This window comes from Phodopus roborovskii, unplaced genomic scaffold (genome assembly GCF_943737965.1).
Source record: "Phodopus roborovskii unplaced genomic scaffold, PHOROB, whole genome shotgun sequence".
NCBI lineage: Eukaryota > Metazoa > Chordata > Mammalia > Rodentia > Cricetidae > Phodopus > Phodopus roborovskii.
The window spans coordinates 921492-945220 of NW_026125489.1; the positions used below are offsets into that span (position 1 = coordinate 921492).

The following is a 23729-nucleotide window of genomic DNA, read 5'->3' on the forward strand; positions in this document are numbered from 1 at the left end:
AGTGTCTTTTTTTTTTTTTTTTAATTGTTGGCAAACCTGCTTCTGTGCCTAGGTTCCTTGGCCCGGGGCATTGTTCTCTCTAGAAGTCTATGTACCTTTCCATCCCCTCTTCACCCCCATCCCCTCCTGCCTCTTCAGCACAGTCTAGCACTAAAGTGCTCCAGGTTTACTCCAAGAACCCATTTGGAACCTGCATTCTCCGGTCTCCCAAATGTCCCCTCCAAGGGCTTTTCTTGTTTTGAAACCTGTGACTCTTCTTCCTGCAGGTCTGCCACAATGCTGTTTCGACTGTATAGACCTGTGGCCGCCGGACTCCCACGGGTCATCAGGTGGGTTATCCTGATGCACTTACCTCCTAGCCCATCTCATAATTGTCTTATCTGGCTGATGTTTATCTTATCTGGAAGATAAGGCAGTGCAGAGATAACCCTGGAGGAAAGAGAGGGCCATATTTCACTGGTCCTACCCATCCGGAAGAAACTTGGTTCCAACTGAAAGCAGTGACTAATGAGGGAGAGGCCACAGACCTTTGCTGGTTGGCGCTTTCACTGGACATTTTGTACTAAAAAAGAAGATCTCTTTCTTCCAGAGTCAAGTCAACCCCCTCGAGGCTCTGCATCCCGGCATACTCCACAAATGATTCATTTAAACCGCAGTACCCCAGCCTCACCTTTGCTGATGACAACTCAAGGACTCAGGGATGGAAGGTCATGGGGACCCTGCTGGGCCTTGGTGCAGTGCTAGCCTATCATGACCATCGTTGCAGGGTAAGTGGAAAAGAGCTTCCTTGTCAGAACAGAGGGGTCTTTTATACACTCTTCACCTATGATGGCTCTGTCTTCGTGCACTGCAGAGATGCTATCTGCTCCTTTAACTTCCCAGTCTAAGACTGTGGATGGGGTCAGAATGATTTAATATTCTGTTTGTTCCTTTTGTTTTCTCCCTCCCCTACCTGTAGGCTGCTCAGGAGTCGCCAAGGATATACAGCAAAGAGGATGTGAGGGCCCACAACAGCCCTGAAACTGGAGTCTGGGTAACTCTAGGCTCTGAGGTCTTTGATGTCACAAAATTTGTGGAACTGCATCCAGGAGGACCATCAAAACTGATTCTAGCAGCTGGAGGCCCCCTAGAACCCTTCTGGGCCCTCTATGCTGTTCACAACCAGCCTCATGTACGTGAGTTACTGGCTGAGTATAAGATCGGGGAACTGAACCCTGAAGATAATGTGTCTCCCACTTTGGAGGCCTCTGACCCTTATGCTGATGATCCTATCCGTCATCCAGCTCTGAGGATTAATAGCCAGCGTCCCTTTAATGCGGAACCTCCCCCTGAACTGCTAACAGAAAACTACATCACACCAAACCCTATTTTCTTCACCCGGAACCATCTGCCTGTACCTAACCTTGACCCAGAAACCTATCGCTTGCATATAGTAGGGGCACCTGGAGGTCAGTCGCTGTCCCTGTCCTTGGATGATTTGTGTAAGTTTCCCAAACATGAGGTCACTGTCACTCTACAGTGTGCTGGCAACCGTCGCTCTGAGATGAGTAAGGTCAAGGAAGTGAAAGGTCTGGAGTGGCGGACAGGAGCCATCAGCACGGCCCGCTGGGCTGGGGCACGACTCTGTGATGTGTTAGCCGAGGCTGGACACCAGCTGGGTAAAACTGAGGCTCATGTCTGTTTCGAGGGGCTGGACTCAGACCCCACTGGGGCTGCCTATGGGGCATCGATCCCTCTGGCTCGGGCCATGGATCCTGAAGCCGAGGTCCTCCTGGCGTATGAAATGAATGGTCAGCCTCTGCCTCGGGACCACGGTTTCCCAGTGCGGGTGGTGGTCCCCGGTGTGGTAGGTGCCCGCCATGTCAAATGGCTGGGCAGAGTGAGTGTGGAGTCAGAGGAGAGCCCCAGTCACTGGCAGAGACGGGACTACAAAGGCTTCTCCCCGTCTGTGGACTGGGACACGGTAGACTTCGATCTAGCTCCATCAATTCAGGAACTGCCTGTCCAGTCAGCTATCACAGCACCTCACGATGGGGCAACCGTAGAGTCAGGAGAGGTGACCATCAAGGGCTACGCATGGAGCGGAGGTGGCAGGGCTGTGATTCGAGTGGATGTATCTATAGATGGTGGACTAACCTGGCAGGAAGCTGAGCTACAGGGAGAGGAACAATGTCCCAGGAAGGCCTGGGCTTGGCGACTATGGCAGTTGAAAGCTCAGGTGCCCGATAAGCTAAAGGAATTGAACATCGTCTGTAAAGCCGTGGACAACAGTTACAACGTGCAGCCAGACACCGTAGCCCCCATCTGGAACCTGCGCGGCGTTCTCAGCAACGCCTGGCACCGTGTCCATGTTCAAGTAGTGCCATGAAAACATGGAACTGAGCCAAGCCGTGCGTCCCCAAGGACCACCTAAGTTCCTCTCCATCCCGCCCTTAGTCCTCATTGCCGTAGAAAAGCATTTCCTTCCTCTTCTTGGGTCATACCCCTCTCTTTACTGTGTCTTAAGATGTGCTGAGCGAGCACGCGCGCGCGCGCGCACACACACACACACACACACACACACACACACACACACAGCACATTTCTACCCAGGAACCCCCCCCTCCTGACACACACTGCCAGAAGAGAGCTGTGGGAGAGTCTGGAGATGAGAAAGCAGTTCTGAAGGGACTCTTTTCCTATCACACCTCCATTTCTAATGCCTTCCCACCCAGGCCTTATTTTACATTGCTCAGAAAGTCCAGCCAAGTGAGTGTAGAATTAAGAACCGTACATTACTATTTTCTCCTGCCCTATGTGATGCAAGGGGTTTCCCTCTTGGAGCTATGCCTTAAAAATATATGTGTATGTATTTACCAATAAAGTGTCCGTTTAAGATGATGACTGAATAGTGAGCATGTTGCAAGACCGGCATGAGCTGTCGCTGGGGAAAAAATGAAGGGGCTTCCTTCTCCCACCTAACTGAATGACTGCCCCGGAGACACCTACGAAGAGAGAAGTGATCGTCTTTAAATGTTTGCTACCCTCAAACCGTTTCCCCAATTGCTGCTTCCTCGGTAGGATTAACAAATAATGCAAACGAGGTTGAAAAATCAATATTACCTTGGGGAGGGCAGGAGCAAACCTTGGCACGGGGCTCCCGTGGGCACCGAGTTTGCAAATGAGATGCAGATGAAGAGATAAGAGCCGGCTTAACCTCTGCACCACGGGCCCTTTTGGACTTAAATCTTTCGGCGCTCGGCTATTCTCCCCTAGCTCCTCTCCCTGTCTTTTTTTTTTTTTTTCCCTCAGCAGTCTCCCCGGCTTGGGGGCGCTCGGTGTTTGGCCCAGTCGCCTGTCGCCTGGCAGTGGGACCGGAAGTTATTCCGGGGGGGGGGTGGCCGCCGTGGGGGGGCTCCGCGGGGGGGGCCGGTCCCTCCTCAGGTGCAGCCCCTGATGGAGATGGAGCCGCCACCGCTGGGCGCCCGGATCCCGGCTTCGGCCTGGCTGCCGCCGCCCCAGTGACCCCGTCCCGCCCGCGCTGGGCCGCCTGGGGCAGTGGGGGTCCCCCCCGGCCGTCTCCCCACCCGCCCGACTCGGCCCTCCTCCTCCCCCCCCACAGCCCGCGCGCGCGCGGAGACGCCTCAGGTGAGCGAGGGGCGGGGCCCGCGCGGGCGGGGGCGGGGCTTGGCCTGCGGGGCGGGGCTTTGGCGTGGACGGAAAAGTGGGGAGCCGCAGCCTGGGGGGGGGGCGGGGCGGGGCGGGCTGGGTCCGCCGCACCTCGGCCCGCCGGACGCCTCGGGAACTGGGGAATGGTAGGAAGCGAGGTCAAGGGAGGGCTGGAGGAGACAGGAACTGACCTGTGGGAGGATGCCGTGGCGAGGGAGGGCGGGGACTGGCTAGGACAGAAGGGCAGAACAAAGCGACCCCTGAGGACCAGGAAAAAAGCAAGGTGCTCGGGGCCTGCATGGAGAATGCTGGGGGGACGACCCAGGCCCACCTGTGACTGCCTCGGGGGGAAGGGGCGGGGGGAGCGAGGAGGAGCATAGGGAAGCCCAGGAGCGAGGCTGGGAAGTAAAAGGAAAAACGCACTACTCACGAGAGAAGCCCTATGGTAAACCTCCGGGTGGGAGCCACATAAACTTGGGTAGCAAAATGCCTCTTCCTAAGTATTAAAGCCATCGGGGTGCCTCATACAGACCCACCTCGGCTGTCTTTACCCTTTATCTGCTAGAGTTGTATTGTTTGGTTTAGTGTGTTGGTTGGTGAGTGTGTGTGTGTGTGCACGTACACGTGTGTTCATGGCACAGCTGCATGGCAGGACAATCTTTGAGTTAATTCTCTCCATCTTTTTTTTTTTTAATTTTATGTACATTGTTGTTCTGCCTACATATATATCTGTGTGAGGTGTGGGATCCCCTGGAATTGGAGTTACAGACAGTTGTGAGCTGCCATGTGGGTGCTGGGAATTGAACCTGGGTCCTCTGGAAGAGAGCAGCCAGTGCTCTTAACCACTGAGCCATCTCTCCAGCCCCTCTCCATCTTTACGTGGTTTCTGGGATTTCAAGGCAAGTGAACCGTGGTTGAGACAGGGTCTGGTGTAACCCAGGCTGGGGCTGAAACATGAAGCTCGTGGTGATGACCTCTACCCCCTGAACTTGTGGTGATTCTCCTGCCTTGGCTCTCTGACTGCTGGAACTACAGAGCTGTGCCTCCCTGAGCTTTTCTTCAGTTTCTCTGTGGGTCTTCGTTCTTTTGATTGGTTGGTTTATATGAGACAGGGTCTTACTGTGTAGCCCTCATTGGCCTGAAACGTACTCTGTAGATAGACCAGAGAGGTCTCAAACTCAAGAGATCCATTCACCTGCCTCTGCCTCCCGAGTGCTGACATTAAAGGCTTGAGAACGCCTCTATGCTTGACTGTTTTTAGACCAGGACCTCATGCTTTCTAGGCTGGCTTCAAATTTGCCATAGCTAAGGATGACTGAACTTTTGAGCCCTATGCCTCCAATCTCCCAAGTGTTGGGACTATGTAAGTCTTGCTATGTGTCTTATTTAAACCATGACCAGCCCTTTCTTGGGATAAGTGGAATGTTCGATGGAATGTGGACTTTTTTATATGAGCTATTTCACAAGCAAGGTACCCCATTTGCCAGCTGCTACCAGGAAGGTTTGGTGTGTCACTAGCTAATATGTGTAAAAGCTTTGCCCACCTTTTCACCACACCCGTCTTTCTCATGAATGAAACTATCAGCTGTTGTGACTCTTGGTGGTGGTAAGGATGGAGACACTCACTGCTCTGCACTATTGCCCACAGCAATCTGAACTCGGTAAAACCCTTTTTTTTTTTTTTTTTTTTTTTTTTTTTTTTTTTTTGTTTCAAGACAGAATATCTAGTGAGCCAGTAGGAAGAGAATTGGTGGCTGGCAAGATGGCTTGGTAGGCGACAGCTTTTTTTTTTTTAAGTTTGTTTGTTCTTTGCTTTTTTTGAAGACAGGATTTCTCTGTGTAGCCCTGGCTGCACTGAAATGTGCTCTGTAGACCAAGCTGTCCTCGAACTCACAGAGATCCACCTGTGTCTGCCTCCCAAGTGCTGGGACTAAAGACGTGTGCCACCACCACGCAGTCTATCACCAAGCTTTAATGACCTAGCTTGAGTTCAGTCCCCAGCGCTGTTAAATCTCCAGCGTCCATGTAAAAGCTACAACACACACCTGTAATCTCACTGGAGTGGGGGGGGCACAATCCAGAGACAGATGGATTCGTGGATTAATTAGCCAGCCAACCTGTTAATATCCTCCAGGTTCAGTAAGAGACCCTGTCTCAAAAAAAAATAAGGGAAACTGGAGAGCTGGCTAAGAGCTCATGCTGCTCCTCTAGACACATGAGTTCAGTTCTTAGCGCCTGCATGGTGGCTTGTAACAAGCTGTTACTCCAGTTCCGGGGGATCTGACACTCTTCAGGTCCTTGAGGCCAGTAGGCATGCACTTGGTATACAGACATTCATGCAGGCAAAACACCCTGTCTTAGTCACTGTTCCATTTGCTGTGAGGAGACACCGGGACCAAGGCAGCTGCTATAAGAGCAAAGCATTTAATAGGGGCCTTGATTAGAGTTTCAGAGGCTTAGCCTATCATCATGGTGGGGAAGTTGGTAGCATGCAGACAGACACTGGAGTAGTGGCTGAAAACTACATCCAGATCTACAGGCAGAAAGAGAGAGTTTGGTATTTCCTCCAACAAGGCCACACCTCCTAATCCTTCTAATCGTTTCAAATAGTCCTATTCCCTACTGACTAAGCATTCTAATATATGAACCTATGGGGGCCATTCTTATTCAAACAAGAACACACCCATACACATAAAAAATAATATTTAAAAAATTGAAAAACAAAAAGAATGAAGTCCAGCATTGTGGTACACATCTTTAATTCCTAGCACTCTGGGCGACAGAGGCAGGCAGGCAGACTCTGTGAGATCAAAGCCAGCCTGTCCTACATAGTGAGTACCAAGCTAGCCAGGGCTATATAATGAGACTCTTTTTCAAAAATAAAATAACTGAAGAGATTTTTACCAGCATGTATGTTAACTATGTTCATGCCAAGTACCCTCAGGGTTAGAACAGGGCATAACATTCCCTTGAACTGAAGTTATAGATATTATGAACTATTGTGTAGGTGCTAGGAATTGAACCTGGATCCTCTTCAAGAACAATATCTTGCTAAGCCATCTCTAGTCATTGTCCCCCCTACCCATACTTTTGATAAGTGAGAAGCCAGATAATATTTTCTCAAAAAAAAAAAAAAAAAAAAGGACAGGAGTGTTTGCTTAATGGTTAGTTACAGAGGACCTAGGCTTAATGCCCTGAACCCACATGGTGGTTCACAAGGGTCTGTGATTCAAGTTCGGGGGGAATCCAACAGGCATACACATGACTCACACACATGCATGCAGGTAAAACTTCATATTCATAAAATAAATACATCTTAATATATATATGGATGTGGTGGTGCACACCTCTGATCCCAGCACCTGGGAGGCAGAGGCAGGTGGATCTCCAAATTTGAGACCAGCCTGACCTACAGAGTGAGTGCCAGGGCAGCCAGAGCTACACAGAGAAACCCTGTCTGGAAAAACCAAAATAAATAAAATAGAGAGCGCTCAAAGGAGACAGCGAAGGTCAACTCTTTGGCCCTACATGAACACAGGCTTCTGTGTGTGTGCCTGCACCCGTGCAATATACCCACAGAAAGAAGAGTTAATTATTTTAAGTTTTTATTTAGACTTTCTGTTTTATTTCATGTGTGTTAGTATGTTTGTCTGCGTATATGTATGTGCACCACGTGTGTGCCTGGCACCTGTGAGGACCAAAAAAGGGCATCAGATCCCCTGGAACTAGGGTTATGAATGGTTGTGAGCCACCATGTAAGTGCTAGGAATAGAACCCTGGTCCTCTGTGACATTAACAAGTGCATTTAATCCCTGAGCCACCTCTCCACCAGGTGTGCTCTCCCTTGCCACCCCCCATAAGCGAACCGGACAATAGGGTATTTTGGATGGGGTCCTAATCTGATAAATTAAAACAGGAACCACTAGGGTCCCCTACGGAGTTTAGGACATGTCTGTCAAGGCAGTTTCTGATGAGAGTCATAGAAAACTAATTTTTTAACTGGAAAAGGAGAAAAACACCTCAAGAAAGTGTTAATTGTGCTGAAATTTGTGATACTTAGCTGGCCAGAGTCTTCAACCAGACTCTGGGGTGAGAGTTTCCTTCTCTCCCTCATGTCTCAGTAATCTTCCTTGTCTTTCTATCCCGACTCTTTGCCAGCCCTCCTGTATCTAATAAATCTTGCTGTCTGTCTTCCCTCATCCCTCAAAGCATCTGTGGTAGGCTTGGTATGTTTCCGATCTGCTCCCTGTCAGCTCTGGGGCTGAGGCCAGTTTTTCTCCCTTTACTAATATTACTCATTTTGCCTGAGACATGTTTATTTCCTAAGGAAGCATGGAAAACAGGTTTCCTTTTTTGGTTTTGTTTTCTTTTTTTCAAGACAGAGTTTCTCTGTGTAGCTTTGGAGCCTATCCTGAAACTAGCCCTTGTAGACCAGGCTGGTCTCTAACTCACAGATCCGCCTGCCTCTGCCTCCCAGTTCTGGGGTTAACTGCCCAGTTGAAAAACTACTTCAAATATTTCCATTTAAGAAGTTAACTCTGGGGACAAATGAGCTGGGCAGTGGTGGTCCACACATTTGGCAGATGGATCTCCAAGTTTAGGGTCAGCCTGGTGTCCAGAGTGAGTTCCAGAACAGCCAGGGCTGTTACACAGAAAACCCCTGTTTTAACCCCCACACCACCCAAAAAGGACATATGAGACAAAGTTTAAAAATAATGTCTTGGGGGCTAGAGAGATGACTCAGTAAGAGCACTTGCAGAGGACCCAGGTTCAATGCTCAGCACCCACATGGCAGCTCACAACCGTCTGTAACTATAGTGACAAGGGATCAGAGACCTTCACACAGACATGCACGAAGGCAAGACACTAATGCACATAAAATGAATAAATAAATTTAAAAAAAAGTCTTGTGTGGTAGGTGCGTATATAAAACACCCCGCTAGTGATCCCTCTCCTCTTCCCTGGTGGTCTACAGGACACTTTAGCCTCCCAACAGCCCAAAGCCAGAGAATACAGGCAGCCCCCTAGTTCGTAAGACTAGTAAGAGGGATGGGCCCCTCAGACTAAAAAGGGGGCATCTCTGGAACTTCTGCCGTGGAAGCTTCTTCAGGGTGATCTGAGCTGCCTTTGTGGGAGCAGCTTCAGAATTTTATCTTGCCCTAGTCAACAGACATTGGTGCCACCAACACACGGACGCCCCAGTACAGTGAGTTCAAGGGCAGCTTCTAAGCAAGCCCCTTCACCTCAGGAGGGTAAGAGTCATGCATATTCCAAGACATGACCCCCCCCCCCAAACTAGTCACTTTTGAAGCCAAGAAGATTATCTCTTTCAGCTATTTGAAATTATGCAGAAGTTTTGACTAGGGTAGGGTTGCGAAAAATTGAGGGATACAGAAAATACTGTCTTTGGTGATAATGCTGGGCAGAAGTCCCTTATACATGCTGGTCCAAAGAGTTCACTGTTGTTGTGTGTGGGGGGGGTTGTTTTGTTTTGTTTTGTTTTGTTTTTTGGCTTTTTGAGACAGGGTTTCTCTGTGGCTTTGGAGCCTGTCCTGGAACTTGCTCTGTAGACCAGGCTGGCCTCGAACTCACAGAGATTTGCCTGCCTCTGCCTCCCGAGTGCTGGAATTAAAGGCATGCGCCACCTACACCTGGCTCACTGTTGTCTGTTTTTGCATCTGAGTTTTTCTTTTCAGTTCCTCTTAGTTTGAAATCTGCAGCTTATGCTTTCTATTCGCCATGGGAGAAACTTATTCCATGTTTTACTGCCCCTCCCATCCCCCATCCATGACCCTCAAAAGAATTCTTTTCTCTTAAATTGACATACACTTTATTTCCCCCTAGTTTCCCTCACTCTTTACATAGTGTGTGGGTGCACACATGCTAGCAAAGGATGTTAAAGAAGGGTAAGTTGGTCAGGAACATCTAGCCTCGTTTTACTTGTAGGAGTAACAAGGATTGGGGGGCCCTGTGGATACAGACAGCGCTGTGGCAGAGGTGGGCGGCTGGGACCGATACTGCCTTTCTTTGTTGGTCTTGTAATTCTGCTGGCTGGAGAAGGCTTTGAGTTCCAGGCTATTGATTTGCCCCCTCTACTCCGAATCATCATTGACTTTGTTCTGGAAACAGAGAGACAGGGTCAAAGTTTGCCAGACAAAAACATCTAAGAACTTGCATAGTTGACACGAAGTTGGTCCCTAGGTGAGACTAGCCGGGTAGGCACTAGTCAGCCTTGTACGGGACTAGGGCTGCTTTTAACCATAAAAAGATCCAGTGAACACCTGTTTGGTATTGTTCTTGAGCCCACGGTTTCTGAAAAGACACAAGACTAAGAGGATTATCCTTTATAAATCTTGGGTTTCCAGTTCAAGGATTTAAGTCCCTGTTCACAGACCCAAAAAGCGCTCATGCGCTAAGTATGAGACTGGAGTTCCTATCTCTAGCACCCACTTAAGTTCCAGGAGTAGTGACTCACTTGTAACCCCAGCACATGACAGAGACGAGGGAGCTCCTGGACTAGCTGGCTGGCTGCATTAGCTAAATTAGAGAGTTCTGGGTTTGACTGAGAGACTCTGGCTCAGTGAAGAGAGAAAGACACCCAGCATCAATCTCTGGGCTCCACATGCACACGTGCACCACAAGAATATGAGCACGCATATGTCCACTCATACTGGGTTCCCCAAGCTTTCCAGCCTGGGCAAGATTAAACCACATGGCAGAAGCTTCTGCTCATATGCCCAGTTCTATTTCTGCTACTTGTTAACCAGGTAAGTGGCTTTTGGCTTGGTTCAGGCTCCAAAAGATTAAAGATCAACTTTCAAGTCCATTCTGTCTCTAAGCTCTGAGAGCCTCTGTCCTAGGCCTGGTTCAGGAAATAAAGAGGCTTACCAAAGTGGCTTACCTAATAAGCAAGAATCCTTGTTACCCATGGAACCTGGAAATATCTTTCTGGCCCAGGCAACAGTGAGCTCTTTGGACCAACATGTATCGAGGACTCCTGGCCAGAATCGCCACCAAAGACAATGTTTTCCACATTTTTCAGAGCTTTACCACCCTGCTCCAATCAAGACTTCTCTGTAATTCCAAGCATCTGTTTGGAGAACCTTTGACTTCAAAACGGACTATTTTGAGCCGGGCATGGGTGGCACATGCCTTTAATGTCAGCAGTCGGGAGGCAGAGACAGGCAGATCTCTGTGAGTTCGAGGCCAGCCTGGTCTACAGAGCTAGTTCCAGGGCAGGTTCCAAAACAATACAGAGAAATCCTGTCTTGAAAAGAAAAAGGAAAAAAAAAAAATTGAAGCTCAAATTAATGCCAGCATGGTAGCATACAACTATAATCCACCCAAATACTCAGGAGGCTGAGGCAGGAGAATTGCTGTGATTTTCAAGCCAATGTGGACTGTACAGTCCAGACGAGGTTGGACTCCATATTAAGATTCTGTGGGGTAGATGAGATGGCTCAGCAGGTAGAGGCGCTTGTTGCAAACCTGGATGATGACCTGAGTTCTATCCCGGAACCCATATGGTGAAAGGAGAGAGCCAGCTGCCCCCCCCCATGCTCTTCCACACCCACAAAAATAAAAGTTAATTCAGGGGCTCGAGAGATGGCTCTGTGGTTAATAGCACAGGCTGCACCTCCAATGTCAGGGGGGCCTGCAAGATGTCTCAGCAGGTAGAAGAAGTGTTTGCCACTAAGTCTGATGTCCTGAGTTCGACCCTGGAGTCTGTGCGGGAGAAGGGTAAACGTGATGACTACGAGTGGTCTTACAACATCCCCACTTACACTGCAGCATGAATGCCTGCGCGATATACACAAACCAAAACAAGTTTTAAATAAAACAAAGATGAAGAAATTTGAAGCTGTTCAGAGGTCTTCCAGAGGACCGAGGTCCAGGTCCCAGCACCCGGGAGGAGAGCTAACAGCCACCTGTCCCTCCAGTTGCAGGGGATATAATACCTCTGGTCTTAGACACTGACACTCACATACTCCTATTGTTTTTTTTCCTGAATTATATGTATGGGGAGGGCAGTGTGTGCTCCTGAGTGGTATCTGTGGAAGCCAGAAGCTGGATTTATAGGTGGCTGTGGTCTGATCCTAGTGCTAGGAACTCAGGTTTCTGCTTAGCTGTCTCTCCAGCCCCTCATACATATAATTTAAAATAATAATAAAGTATTGTTTTTAAAATTAACTCATGTTATTTTATGTGTATGGGTGTTTTGACCTGCACGTGTGTCTGTGTAGTATGTGCGTGCCTGAAGAATCCAAAAGAGAGGGCAGCGGATCCCCTGGAATGAGAGTCACAGAAGGTTGTGAGCTGCCATGTGGATGCTGGGAATCAAACCGGGGTCCTGTGAAAGAGCTATCAGTGCTCTTAACCGCAGAGCCGTCTCCCCAGCCCCTATAATAATAACATATCCTCAAGAGACTTATTTGGGGTTGGAGTGAGACTTCAGTTGGTAAAGTGCTTACCTTGCAAGTATGGGGGCCTGAGCTCAAACCCCTAGAATCCATGTGTTTTTTTTTATTATTATATTAATAAATAAAAAATTAGAATAAACAAACAAACAAATCACCAGGTGTGAAGCCTCAGTGTTAATCCCAGCACTGGGAAGATAGGGACAAGAGGGTCCCCAAGCTCATTGGCCAGCTACCCTAAATACTTGCCTAGTTCCAGGCCTTGTCTCAAAAGGCCAGGTGCAGCTGGTGGAGTAGCTCCATGGGTGAAGGTGCTAGCTGTCCAGCCAACCTCAGTTCGATTCCAAGGGCCCCAGGTAGCAGAGGGAAAGGGGCCACTCCCTCCCCTCAAGTTGTCCTCTAACCTGTACATGTGACACACACACACACACACACACACAGGAATGACAGCCAAAGTTGTCCTCTGGCCTCTATATTCATCCATGCATGTGCGCCTGCCCAAACGTACACACACGCACACTCAGCACACTTACATAAAAATTTAAAGACTCTGTCTTGAAAACAAAAAGTAAAAATTAACAAATCTCAAAATGAGCTCTCCTACTCTACTTTACACCTCCAAGCATGCAGTGACCTTAAACAGTTGTTCCATAAACACAGAGCTTGGACACTCAGGCACTTATCCACAAGACCCGGAAAGTACCATCTCTTGTGCCCTGTGTTCTGTGATTTAAATCCCAAAATGAGATATGAGGGGGGTTACATTGGAAAGAATCTGGTCCTTCTGATAAACCTGAGCTCTCTCTCTCTCTCTCCTTCGGTCTTCATGGGGAGGACAGGAGCAGAAAGACTATGAGAAAAGATGCGGCCATCTGAGCTCTAAAAGGAGACAATGAGGTCCCCTGCCCTGGTGTGGTGTTTCCACGCTTTGCTTCTTGTTTTAAAGACTGGCTGTTACTGGCATCACCTAGAAATCTGCCCCTCTGTGCTGCTCTTAAAGCACTTGGATCCCGATTCTGAACTTTTTTTTATCTGCTTTATACATAAACATACAGTAACAGCCTGCTGGAGCTGCCTTTGCTCAGCCTGGGTCTGTTCTCTGGAAAGGGGTATGCAGCCAGAGACAGATGATACATTTGTCTACATTCATCTCTCATCCTGTTCGCTCTGCAGCTGGGTTCTGTGAACTCCTCCAAAGAAGCAAATCCAGCTTCCAGCATGTCTTTACTCCATTTCATGCTGTTTGGGGAGGCAGGCACAGGAGAGGATAATACTGTGGGCCGGTCTGGTCTACTCATGGTTCCTCAATTGCTCTCACCAAGACTTTGGAAACTGCTTGAACTTGTTGAGAACTACTGGACTGCACCTCAAACTGGGGTCCTAAGGGGAGCCAGAGAAACGTTCCCACTTCTCTCCACTGCCATTTGGAACCATATGTCGTGGAGCCGTGTTGCTTGTCTGCTGCCTTCACTGTCCCCCAGCACCATCCTCCCTGCCACTTCTAACCCATTAGACCACAAGGAGTGTGCTTTTTATCCCCAAAGTGTGGCGTGTCATTCTTTTAAACTGGCTTCTCTGGCAAGTTTGAATGTTTTTGCTCACTGAAGATAACCATATTATTTCAGCCTGGTAAAACTAGTACATAGCAGGGCATGGTGGCTCACACCTGTAAAATCCCGGCATTTGAAAATAAGTTTGAGGCCAGTCTAGACTGCATAGCTAGTTCTGGGATAGCCTTGTCTATAGAGTGAGACCTCTATAAATAAGTAAATAAGATAGAGCATGGTAACACATGGCCTGTGATGTCAGCATTTGGGAGGTAAGGAGGATCAGGAACTCAAGGTCATCTTCAGTCACATGGCAAGCCAGAGGCCAATCCTGGGGAATACGAAACCTGGTCTCAAAAATTTAACATAAGAACACTAAAAAGGTGCTGGAGAGATGGCGCAGAGGTTAAGAGCACTGGCTGCTCTTCCAGAGGTCCTGAGTTCAATTCCCAGCAGCCACATGGTGGCTCACAACCATCTGTAATGAGATCTGGTGCCCTCTTCTGGCCTGCAGGGATACGTGCAGACAGAACACTGTATACATAATAAATAAATCTTTAAAAAAAGTAACAAAAACACTAAAGAATAGCCAGGTGATCATGGTGCATGCCTTTAGTCCCAGCACTCCCGGAGGCAGGAGGATCCCTGAGTTCCAGGACAGCAAGGGCTACACAAAAACCCTGTCTTGAAAAACAAACAACAAAAATGTCAGTTTTTATGTGTTGCATGAAGAAAATTATGTTTTTCCTAAATAGTTAGGGCCATGGAGTGTTTGGAGTGACGTAGGGGTGGTAGAATGGGCTTGTCCTTGATGCTCCTTGTTAAGGAGTTGCTAGGGGGTTCTCTTTGGAAAGGACACATCTTCAACCATTCCTCGCAAAGGCAATAGCCTGTGGGAGAAAGCCAGTGCTGTGGAAGACTCTGGTTATGCTGCGAGTAACCCAAAACACCACAGGGAGTGGGCTGGTGGGTGCCTCAGTGGGTAAGGATGCTTACAGCCAAAGCTTTGATCCTGAGACCCACATGTTGAAAAGAGAGCCAGGTCCTACAAGTTATCCTGTGACCCACACAGGCCAGCTTTGGCATCTCTCTCTCTCTCTCACACACACACACACACACACACACACAAATGCACATATAATAATTGTAAATAAATGATAAACATGGGGAGGGCTGGGCAGACATGTGTGATGATCTGGCTTTAATTTCCAGCGTGGTGGGCCATGGAGTGTCCTCGCTTTCACCCCAGAGATCACCATGGCTGATATTCGATCTGGGAGGTGCTTCCTTCCTAGTGGGGAGGAGGAGGAGAGACTGGCTCTTCATAGTTTCACTGAGCTGGATTTACAATATACTATGTGAGCCTCTCTATCCCTGTATGGCGTTATGATTTTGCTTTTGAATCAGGGTCCTGCTGTGTAGCTCAGGCTTGTCCCCAGACTCATGGCAGTTTTTCTCAACCTTTCAAAAGCTGGGACTCAGGAGTGTGCCACCGTGTGTGTGTGTGTGTGTGTGTGTGTTTGGTGTGTGTGTGTGTGTAGACTAGAGTTTGCTTTGTAGTCGTAGTAGTCACTATATAGCTCAGGCTGACCTAGACTCTTGCCTCCGTCCCTCCCAAGTGATGGGATTACAGATGTACACCTCCAGGCCCAGTGTATTCGTGCTCTCCTTCCCAGCTGAGGTCTTTGAGCCAAGTTCATGCTGGGCTGCTGGCTTCTTGCTCCATGCCCTCCCCAGCAGGTGTCTCTAGCAGGCGCTGCCTAACTTGACCCACTTTCTCTGAGGAGACGGAGCTGCTTGCCTGCTCAGGTAGGGGAGGAGGTGTTTAGGGGGGGGGTGGAGAGGAGGAAAGTTGAGAGTCATGTGCTATGGGAAGATTTGGGCAGAGTAAAGTCCATCTGCTGATTTGCTTGTAGCTTTCAGAAAAAAAAAAAAAAATACTGAGTGCCGGGCAGCGGTGGTGCATGCCTTCAATCCCAGCACTCGGGAGGCAGAGGCAGGCGGATCTCTGTGAGTTCGAGGCCACCCTGGAAGAACAGCCAGGACTACACAGAGAAACCCTGTCTGGAAAACAAAACAAAACACAAACAAAAAGAAAAGGAAGACAGAAAAGAAAAAGACTAATGCAGAGCACAGCCTCTGTGAACTACTCTCACTTCCGATTCCATTCTTGGCATTTGGATCAGTTGGAGGCAGATGAGTTCCGGTTTTGCCAAAAATGTGTCTCACAGCACAAGCTTAGAGCCATTAAGAATGAGGAGAACCACTGGGCGGTGGTGGTGCACATCTTTAATCCCAGCACTCGGGTGGATCTCTGTGAGTTCGAGGCCAGCCTGGTCTACAAGAGCTAGTTCCAGGACAGCCTCCAAAGCCACAGAGAACCCCTGTCTCGAAAAAGAAAGAAAGAAGGAAAGAAAGAAAGAGGAGACTCAGTTTACCACTAGGACACGACTTGGTCAAAGGGTGCTTATTTAGTAAGTAGGGAGCCCTGTGTTCAGGTCTCAGTGCTGCACAAAACTGGGGTGGGGGTGGCACCCACCTTCCACCCCAGCATTTGGGAGCCAGGTGCAGGAGGACCAGAAGCTCAAGATTCATTCTCAACTGCGTAGCAAGTTTGAGGACAGCCTGAAGAGAAAAAGGGAAGGAAGGGACCAGCTGTGATGGCTGTACTTGCCCTTCTGTAATATACCCACTGGGAAGGTAGAAACAGGTGGAGCCCTCAGGCTTGCTGACCTAGTATACTTGGCAAGTTCCAGGCCGGGGAGACCACAGGCGGATGGTACCCGAGGAATGACACCTGAGATTGTCCTCTGGCCTCTAAATGCACCAGCACACACATACATGATCACACATGTATACACACGCATGCACACACACACACATGCACGCACACTCCCAAAAGGAAACACTCCTCAGATCTTTCTGGAAACTGGGCCATTTCAAAAGCATCCGAGAATAAGCCTCCATCTCCATCCCCAGGACAGCCCTTCAACTGGAGAACTGGCTGAGCTTGTTCTGCCTCTTAAAAAGGAACCCTCTCCTACAAGGCTCCTTCTTCATTTTCTTATTTATTTTGCTTGCTTTTTGTTTTATATTGTTTGAAACAAGCTCTCCTGGAGCCTTAAACTCAACTTTGTTCTGAGAATGACCTTCACCTTCTGCTCTTCCTGCCACCATCCTGAATGCTAGAATGACAGGTGAGCCACTATGCCAGGAATGCAACTCAAGGCTTTGTGCATGATAGGAGGTAAGCACTCCATCAGCTGCACTACGGCCCCAGCCCTAGCCCAGCACTTGAAAGGAAGAGGACACTGCAGGACAGGGGAGATGCCTCAGGGTTAGGAGCAGGCAGTGCTCCTGCAGAGGACCCAGCATCTGCCCTGGGTGGCCCATAAGTGTTTTCTCTTTTGTTTGTTTGGGTTTTTCTGTGTAACAGTTCTGGAACTCACTGTCCTGGAACTCACTCTGTAGACCAGGCTGGCCTCAAACTCAGAGGTCCACCTACCTCTGCCTCCCAAGTGCTGGGACTAAAGGCGTTCAATAACAGATACCACCACCTGGCACAGAATTGTTTGTAACCCAGCTCCAGGAGAATCCAACACTTCTAGCCTCTAAGGGCACCTGCACTCATAAGCACCCACATGCACACTTTAAAAATGATAAAAAATAAATCTATGAAGGAATAAAATTCCTCAGATAAGCAGGAGAACTGTGTTCTGATTCTGGTTTTAGTGGTGACAAGCCTTGGGGCATCAACTTAACTGCTTTAAGCCTCAGTTTTTCCAAACAGAAAATGGGAAAATCCGAACCAGGCATTGGGTGGCTCATGCCTTTAATCCCTGCACTGGAGAGGCCGAGGCAGGCGGATCTCTGTGAGTTTGAGACCAGCCTGGTTTACAGATCGAGTTCCAGGACAGGCTCCAAAACAATACAGAGAAACCTTGTCTTGAAAAACCAAATAAATAAATAAAATGGGGAAATCCTTTCCCTTATGTATGGGGAAGGGGGACATTTGAAGGAATTCAAGCACAACACTCTGAGCTTTGTAGTTGTTTTGGAAAAAAGTCCCAAAGGCCACTTGTAGATCTGATGATTGCGGAGTACCACCTGGCCTCTTTGTCTTGGGGTCTCTGACCACCTCGAGATTTGTGGCTAATTCCAAATGATATGAGTTATCTGACTATGCACATTTGGCTTCATCTAATCATGGGCCCCAAGGGAAACTTTAAGCAACCACTTACAATCTCGGCTGGTTGGAACTGGAAATGCAGTTCAGAGCTGTGGCTTTTTCCAAAAGTCTGTTTCCAAAGCTCAGTCCATCCCAGGAGGTCAAGACAAGAGGAGTTGAAAGTAATCTTAGGATGGTTCCCACACACCCAGGCTTCCTAAGGTTAATGCTAAGAATCTCTGATGAGATCAAAGGAGGAATCGCTTTGCAAAAGTGAACACAAGCCTGCATTTCAGGCTTTCTCGTGAGTGAGCATCGCTCCACATAAGATCTGGGCAGCCAAACAGACATCCCCCCACCCCATGAGCCCATCCATGGTCCCTTAAGAGAGCTTTGCAAATGAGCCACACTTTCATCTGTCTGCCTTCAAAGGGTTCAGGACTCCTGGAAGTTGTTTTCTAGGTTCACTCTTGTTCCTATAGATCTGCCCCTGGGACATTTATTTCTATCAGGAGAGGCAGAAGCACACAGATTTTTAAAAAAGATGTATTTATTTCATTTATGTGTGTGCCTGCTCACCTGCGTATAGAGTGCCCACGTGTGTGCGCTGCCCCTGGAGTCCCAAGGAGGACACCTGGTTTTCCTCTCGATTTTATTTTTATTTTTTGTGTAAGAGTGTTTGCCTGGGTGAATGTCTGGTTATTGTGTGTGCAGCTCCCATAGGGGCTATAAGACAGTCCTGGATCTGTGGGACTAGATTTATAGACAATTTTGAGCAGCTATACAGGCACTGGGAATTAAACCCAGATCCTCTGGAAGAGCAACTAGTGTTCTTAACCACCGTGCCATCTCTCCAGCCCCAAGAGTTTCTCTGTGTAGCCCTAGCTGTCCTGAAGTTCCATCTGTAGACCAGGTCTGGAACTCACAGAGATCCACCTGTCTCTGTCTCCTGAGTGCTGGGACTAAAGACATGAGCCACCACCTCCAGGTTCTCTCTCTCTCTCTCTCTCTCTCTCTCTCAACACAGGGCACAGAGTTTTACTATATAGGCTAAGCTGGCCTTGAACTCATAAGAGATCCATTTCCCTCAGCCTCCCAAATGCTGGGATCCCAGACATAAACCACCATTCCTAGCTCTAAAGAGAACGCTTTTCTTGTTCCTCTCCCAAGGGTTCTATTGCAATAGTTATCACTTTAATTGTTTAATGCTCTACTCTTTGATTTCCCATAAACATGCTTTTTTGTTTTTATCTTTTTCTGGACAGGGTTTCTCTGAAGCTTTGGAGCCTGTCCCGGAACTCTCTGTAGACCAGGCACTATATAGCTGAGGCTAGTCTTGAACCCCTGGTCTTCTTGCTTCCACGTCCTACGGGTTGACAGGTGTATGCATTTGTTTTTTTTTCTTTAATGTAAGCATAGTAGGGCTGGAGAGATGGTTCAGCTGTTAAGAGCAATCACTGTGTTGTAAAGGACCTGGTGTCAGTTCCCAAAACCCACAGCTTAGCTCTCAAACTCCCGTTTCAGGTGATCCAGCACCCCCTTCTGGCCTTCTCAGACACTGCACTCATGTGGTACAAATGTTTAAGCATAGTTTTAAACACCTTTAATTCAAGCACTCAGACAGGAGGATCTCTTTGAGTTTGAGGTCAGCCTGGTCTACAGCTTGAGTTCCAGGACAGCCAAGGCTACACAGAGAAACCTTGCCTTGGGAAAACAGGGCTGGAGACATGGCTCAGTGGTTAAGAGCACCAATTGCTCTTCCAAAGGACCTGGGTTCAATCCTAACACCCATATGGTAGCTCACAACTGTCTGTAACTCCAAGATCTGACACCCTCACACAGATATAATGCAGGCAATAAGGTAAAAACAAATAATTTAAATTAAAAAAAGTTTTAAACAATAAAATAAACATTGAGCAGGGGAAAGCCATGTGAAAGTCAGGTGGGTGAGAACTTTCATCTCAGCACTTGGGAGGCAGAGGCAGGCAGATCTCTATGAGGATGAGGCCAGCCTGAAGCCTAGTCTACACAGAAACTTCCAGGGCAGCCAGAGCCACATAGAAAGTCTGTCTCAAAACAAAGAAAGGAAAGTTTAGGCGTGAGGTGTAGAGGTGGTACAGTATTTGCCTAGTATGTGTGAGGATTTGATCCTCAGCACGAGCACATAAAAAGTTTATTGTTTATTATACCTTCATCTGAGTTGTCACTGAACCTTGCAGGGGCTTCTCTTGTATTCCACATTCCATTCTCCTGACACCCCACCTTCTGCTACACACACCCCATAAGAAAAATATACCTATAAATAACTGAGTATGGCTCCCCCCACAAAAAAAAAATATCACTTCATAGTCCGGGCTAACTTGGAATGGAAGATCCTCTAGCCTTTGTCTCCCAGTGCTGGGATGACTGGTGTACTGCAGCACCCTTGGTTGGGTTCAGCCTCTCCTATCCTTTAACTGAAGCCTGGCACCTCAGGCAGCCATGAAACCACACCCTCAAAACCCAGAACCACTTGGCTAACATAGTGTGGGTGTGTCTATCTCAGAAGCTCAAAAGTCCTAAAGAACTTAGGAGGCAGAGACAGGCATCCATACAGTGAGTTCCAGGCCAGCCAGCGCTGGGTGTCTCAGTAAATAAATAAATAGAAGGTGGGTTGGAGTAAATCTCCAAGTCAGGATACATTCTATTTCCCAAGACAAAAAAAAAAAAAAAAAAAAAGCTTTTGTTCTGATCCTTTCCATTTCTTGTTTACTCCAGAAACAAACAAAAAAACCCACCTCATCCCTCCCCAGCTGTGGCTCCTGACAGTCTTTTCTCTTTCGACAGGATCTCTTTAAGATGGACATGGACGTCTGCAATGGCCGCTCCTATATGTCTGGTATGCCTTCTGTGTGTTCCATTCAGATGGGCGTGGGACCAGACACTGCCCAGTGGGTGAAGGCAGAGAGCCTTCAGCCCTGGCACACGACTTCTACTTGGCTAAATGTCAGTCGCAGCAGCTGCCACTCAGTGCGGTAGTGATTGGAGGTAGTGTGCGAGCCCCTGTGGTTTTCCGTCCCTAATGGTGGTTCTTACCCCCCCCCCCCCCCGTGGAGAGGGAAGGGATTGAAAGTGGGTACTAGGAAACAGATCACCGGAAGCAAGCTGATGGGAGGAAAATGTGGCTGTCTGTCATGTGTTGTGAGGTCACCAGAGCAGAACTCTGTCCCATCCAAGTAGAGAGGACCGTCTTCAAAAACATTAGAGCAGGCTAGAATAGCGGGGATTGTGGCGAACTGCAGAACGCTTCCTACCACTGCTATTCAGCGCCCACCATGTGAGAATCAGTAGCCTCCAACTGCTTAAGAAAAAAAACAGAAGTCTGACTTTTATTTATTTATTTATTTACTACCTGCTTATTTATTTACCAGTGCATGTAGCTGATCTGGAACTCACCACGCTAGGCTGTCCTCAAACTTGTGGAAATTCTTCCTGCCTCCTCATCCTCCTAAGTGCTAAGTGACAGTTAGGAGCTGCCATGTGTCCACCCCTACCGTGTCCACCAGAAGTTGAAATTTATTTTATTTACTTAGAGATGGGGTTTCATTGTGTAGCCCTGGGTGGCCTGGAACTCTCTGTTATAGACCAGGTTGGCCTTGAACTCATGGAGATCCATCTGCCTCCCAAAGTGCTTAAGCTAAAGATGTGTACCACCATGCCCAGAATCCTGAGTGTTTATTAGAAATAATGACTCAAGCCAGGTGTGGGGAAGAATGCCTGTAGTCCCATCACTTGAGAAGCTGAGGCAAAGGAATGACCATGAATTTGAAGCCAGACTAGGCTACAGAACCAGACCTCGAGTCAAAGGAATAAAACCAATCTTGGTTAGATAGCTCACTTCTTTTTGAGACAGGGTTTCCCTGTATAGCCCTGACTGTCCTGGAACTTGCTCTGTAGACCAGGCTGGCCTCAAACTCACAGAGATCTTCTTGTCTCTGATTCCTGAGCGCTGGGATCAAAGGTATGCACCACCACTGCCAGGTAGATAACTCACATTTTTTTAATACCAACATTTAGAAGGCAGAGGCAGACAGATAAGATCTCTGTGAGTTTGAAGCCAGCTTGACCTGTACAGTGAGTTCCAGGCCAGCTACGTAGTAATATCCCATCTCAACCCCTACCACTGCAAAAAGTAATGTAATAAATAAAATAATTAAATTTAAAAAGAAATCAAAAAATGTTTCAATGAGTAAAGGATCGACTCAATATTTTTTAAAGTGCTCCATGAGGCAAGTCAAGTGTGTGTATGATCAGCGCTTGGGCGGCTGAGACATGTGGTTTGAAGCCAGCCTGTTCTACATAGCAAATTCCAAGATATCCCAGGCTAAATAGACAGGCTATGTCTCAAAAAACAAAACAAAAAACAAAGGTGTCAAGACTATGACACAAAATCAGCCAGCCCAAACTAGTGAGAAATCACTGACTCAGGTCTGACAAATGGGGATCCTGCATAAGACCAAACTAGACTCCCTTAATATAGGTGACCATGGTGCAGCTGGGACAATATATGAGCCCACTGGCAGTGGGTCCAAGATCTAACATGAACACACAAACTGACTCAGTGGAGCCCATTCTGTATGGAGAGATACTTTGCTCAGCCTAGACACAGGGTGTGGGGGTGGAGGGGAACCTTGGTCCTGCCACAACTAAATGATGGGACAGACTTAGTTAACTTCCTAGGGGAGGCCTCACCCTCTCTGTGGAGCAGATGGGAGGAGGAGGGGAGGGGGAACTGGGATTGGAATGTAAAAACTTAATTTCAAAAATGAACAACAACAACAAAAAGGTCTGAATTAAGGCCAATGGTTTACATCCTTTGAAGACAGGGACAGAGACACCAACTCCCCAGTCCCTTTCTACAAACATGGCATGTTACAGGCTGCAAATACCTGCCACGTAGTCTCACAGAGGGAGAAGAAGTCACTACCTATTGCAGGAGTGGATTTCACGGCTGTCAGAAGCATCAGGGTTAAGACGTTAAAGAGCAAGAAGGGAAGGGGACTGGGCTGCAGCTCACTTGGCAGGTTGCTTTGCCTAACATGCACCAGGCCCAGGTTTGACCTCAGCACTGCATAAACCAAACACCTTGACACATCCCCGTAATCCCAGCATGTGAAATAAGGAGCTTCATCCAGCTAACTTTCTGAGTAGAGAAAATTAGAGATAGGGGTAGCCTGGGCAGGCCTTGTGCTTGCCGTGTAGCCAAGGCTGGACTCAAACCTCCACTTCTCAAGTGCTGAGACTGTAAACGTGTCCATCCGGTTTGGCTCAAAAGTTAGTCTTTTTAAATTGTTGTTGGTTTTTTTTTTGTTTTTTGTTTTTTTAAATTTATGTGTGTGCATGTCTGTCTGCCATATATGTGGGTACCCCAGGAGGACAGAAGAAGGCATCTGATCCCCTGAAACTGGAATTACAGAAGGTTCTGAGCCACCCTGTGCGTGCTGGGAACTGAACCTGGGTCTTCTGAAAGATTACTAAATGCAGTTAACTGATGAGCCATCTCTCCAGTCCCCTCAAAAGTTAGTCTTTAAGAATATATATATATATATTAAACTATTAAAATCAAGGTCAAAGAGACAGGTATGGTATCACATAGCTGTAATTCTAGTACTTGTGAGGCTAAAGTAAGATCATGAGTTCTAACCTCATCCTGAATTATATAGCAAGATCCTAACTCAAGTTAAAAATAAAATTGCTGCTTGGCAGTGGTAGCACACACCTTTAATCCCAGCACTCAGGAGGTAGAGACAAGTGGATCTCTGAGTTCGAGGCCAGCCTGGTCTACAGAGTGGGTTCCAGGACAACCAGAGAAAACAAGTCCAAATGTCATGGTGGAAACTAGCTATAAGGTGTTTTATTAATCTTGTGTACTGTGAAGCGGAACTTTGAAGGGGTTATTAACAAACACTG

The 23729-nt window shown here is 47.8% G+C and overlaps 1 protein-coding gene across 1 annotated transcript; it reads left to right on the forward strand.

The window, feature by feature from the left end:
* Positions 1 to 569: 569 nt before the first annotated feature.
* On the forward strand, positions 570 to 2574 carry Suox (sulfite oxidase; the record flags this gene model as incomplete). Its single annotated transcript, XM_051176271.1, has 2 exons — positions 570 to 767; positions 959 to 2574. Coding segments are annotated over 2 exons (1608 nt in total), but the record flags the coding sequence as incomplete, so codon positions are not given.
* Between the last annotated feature and the right edge of the window lie 21155 nt (positions 2575 to 23729).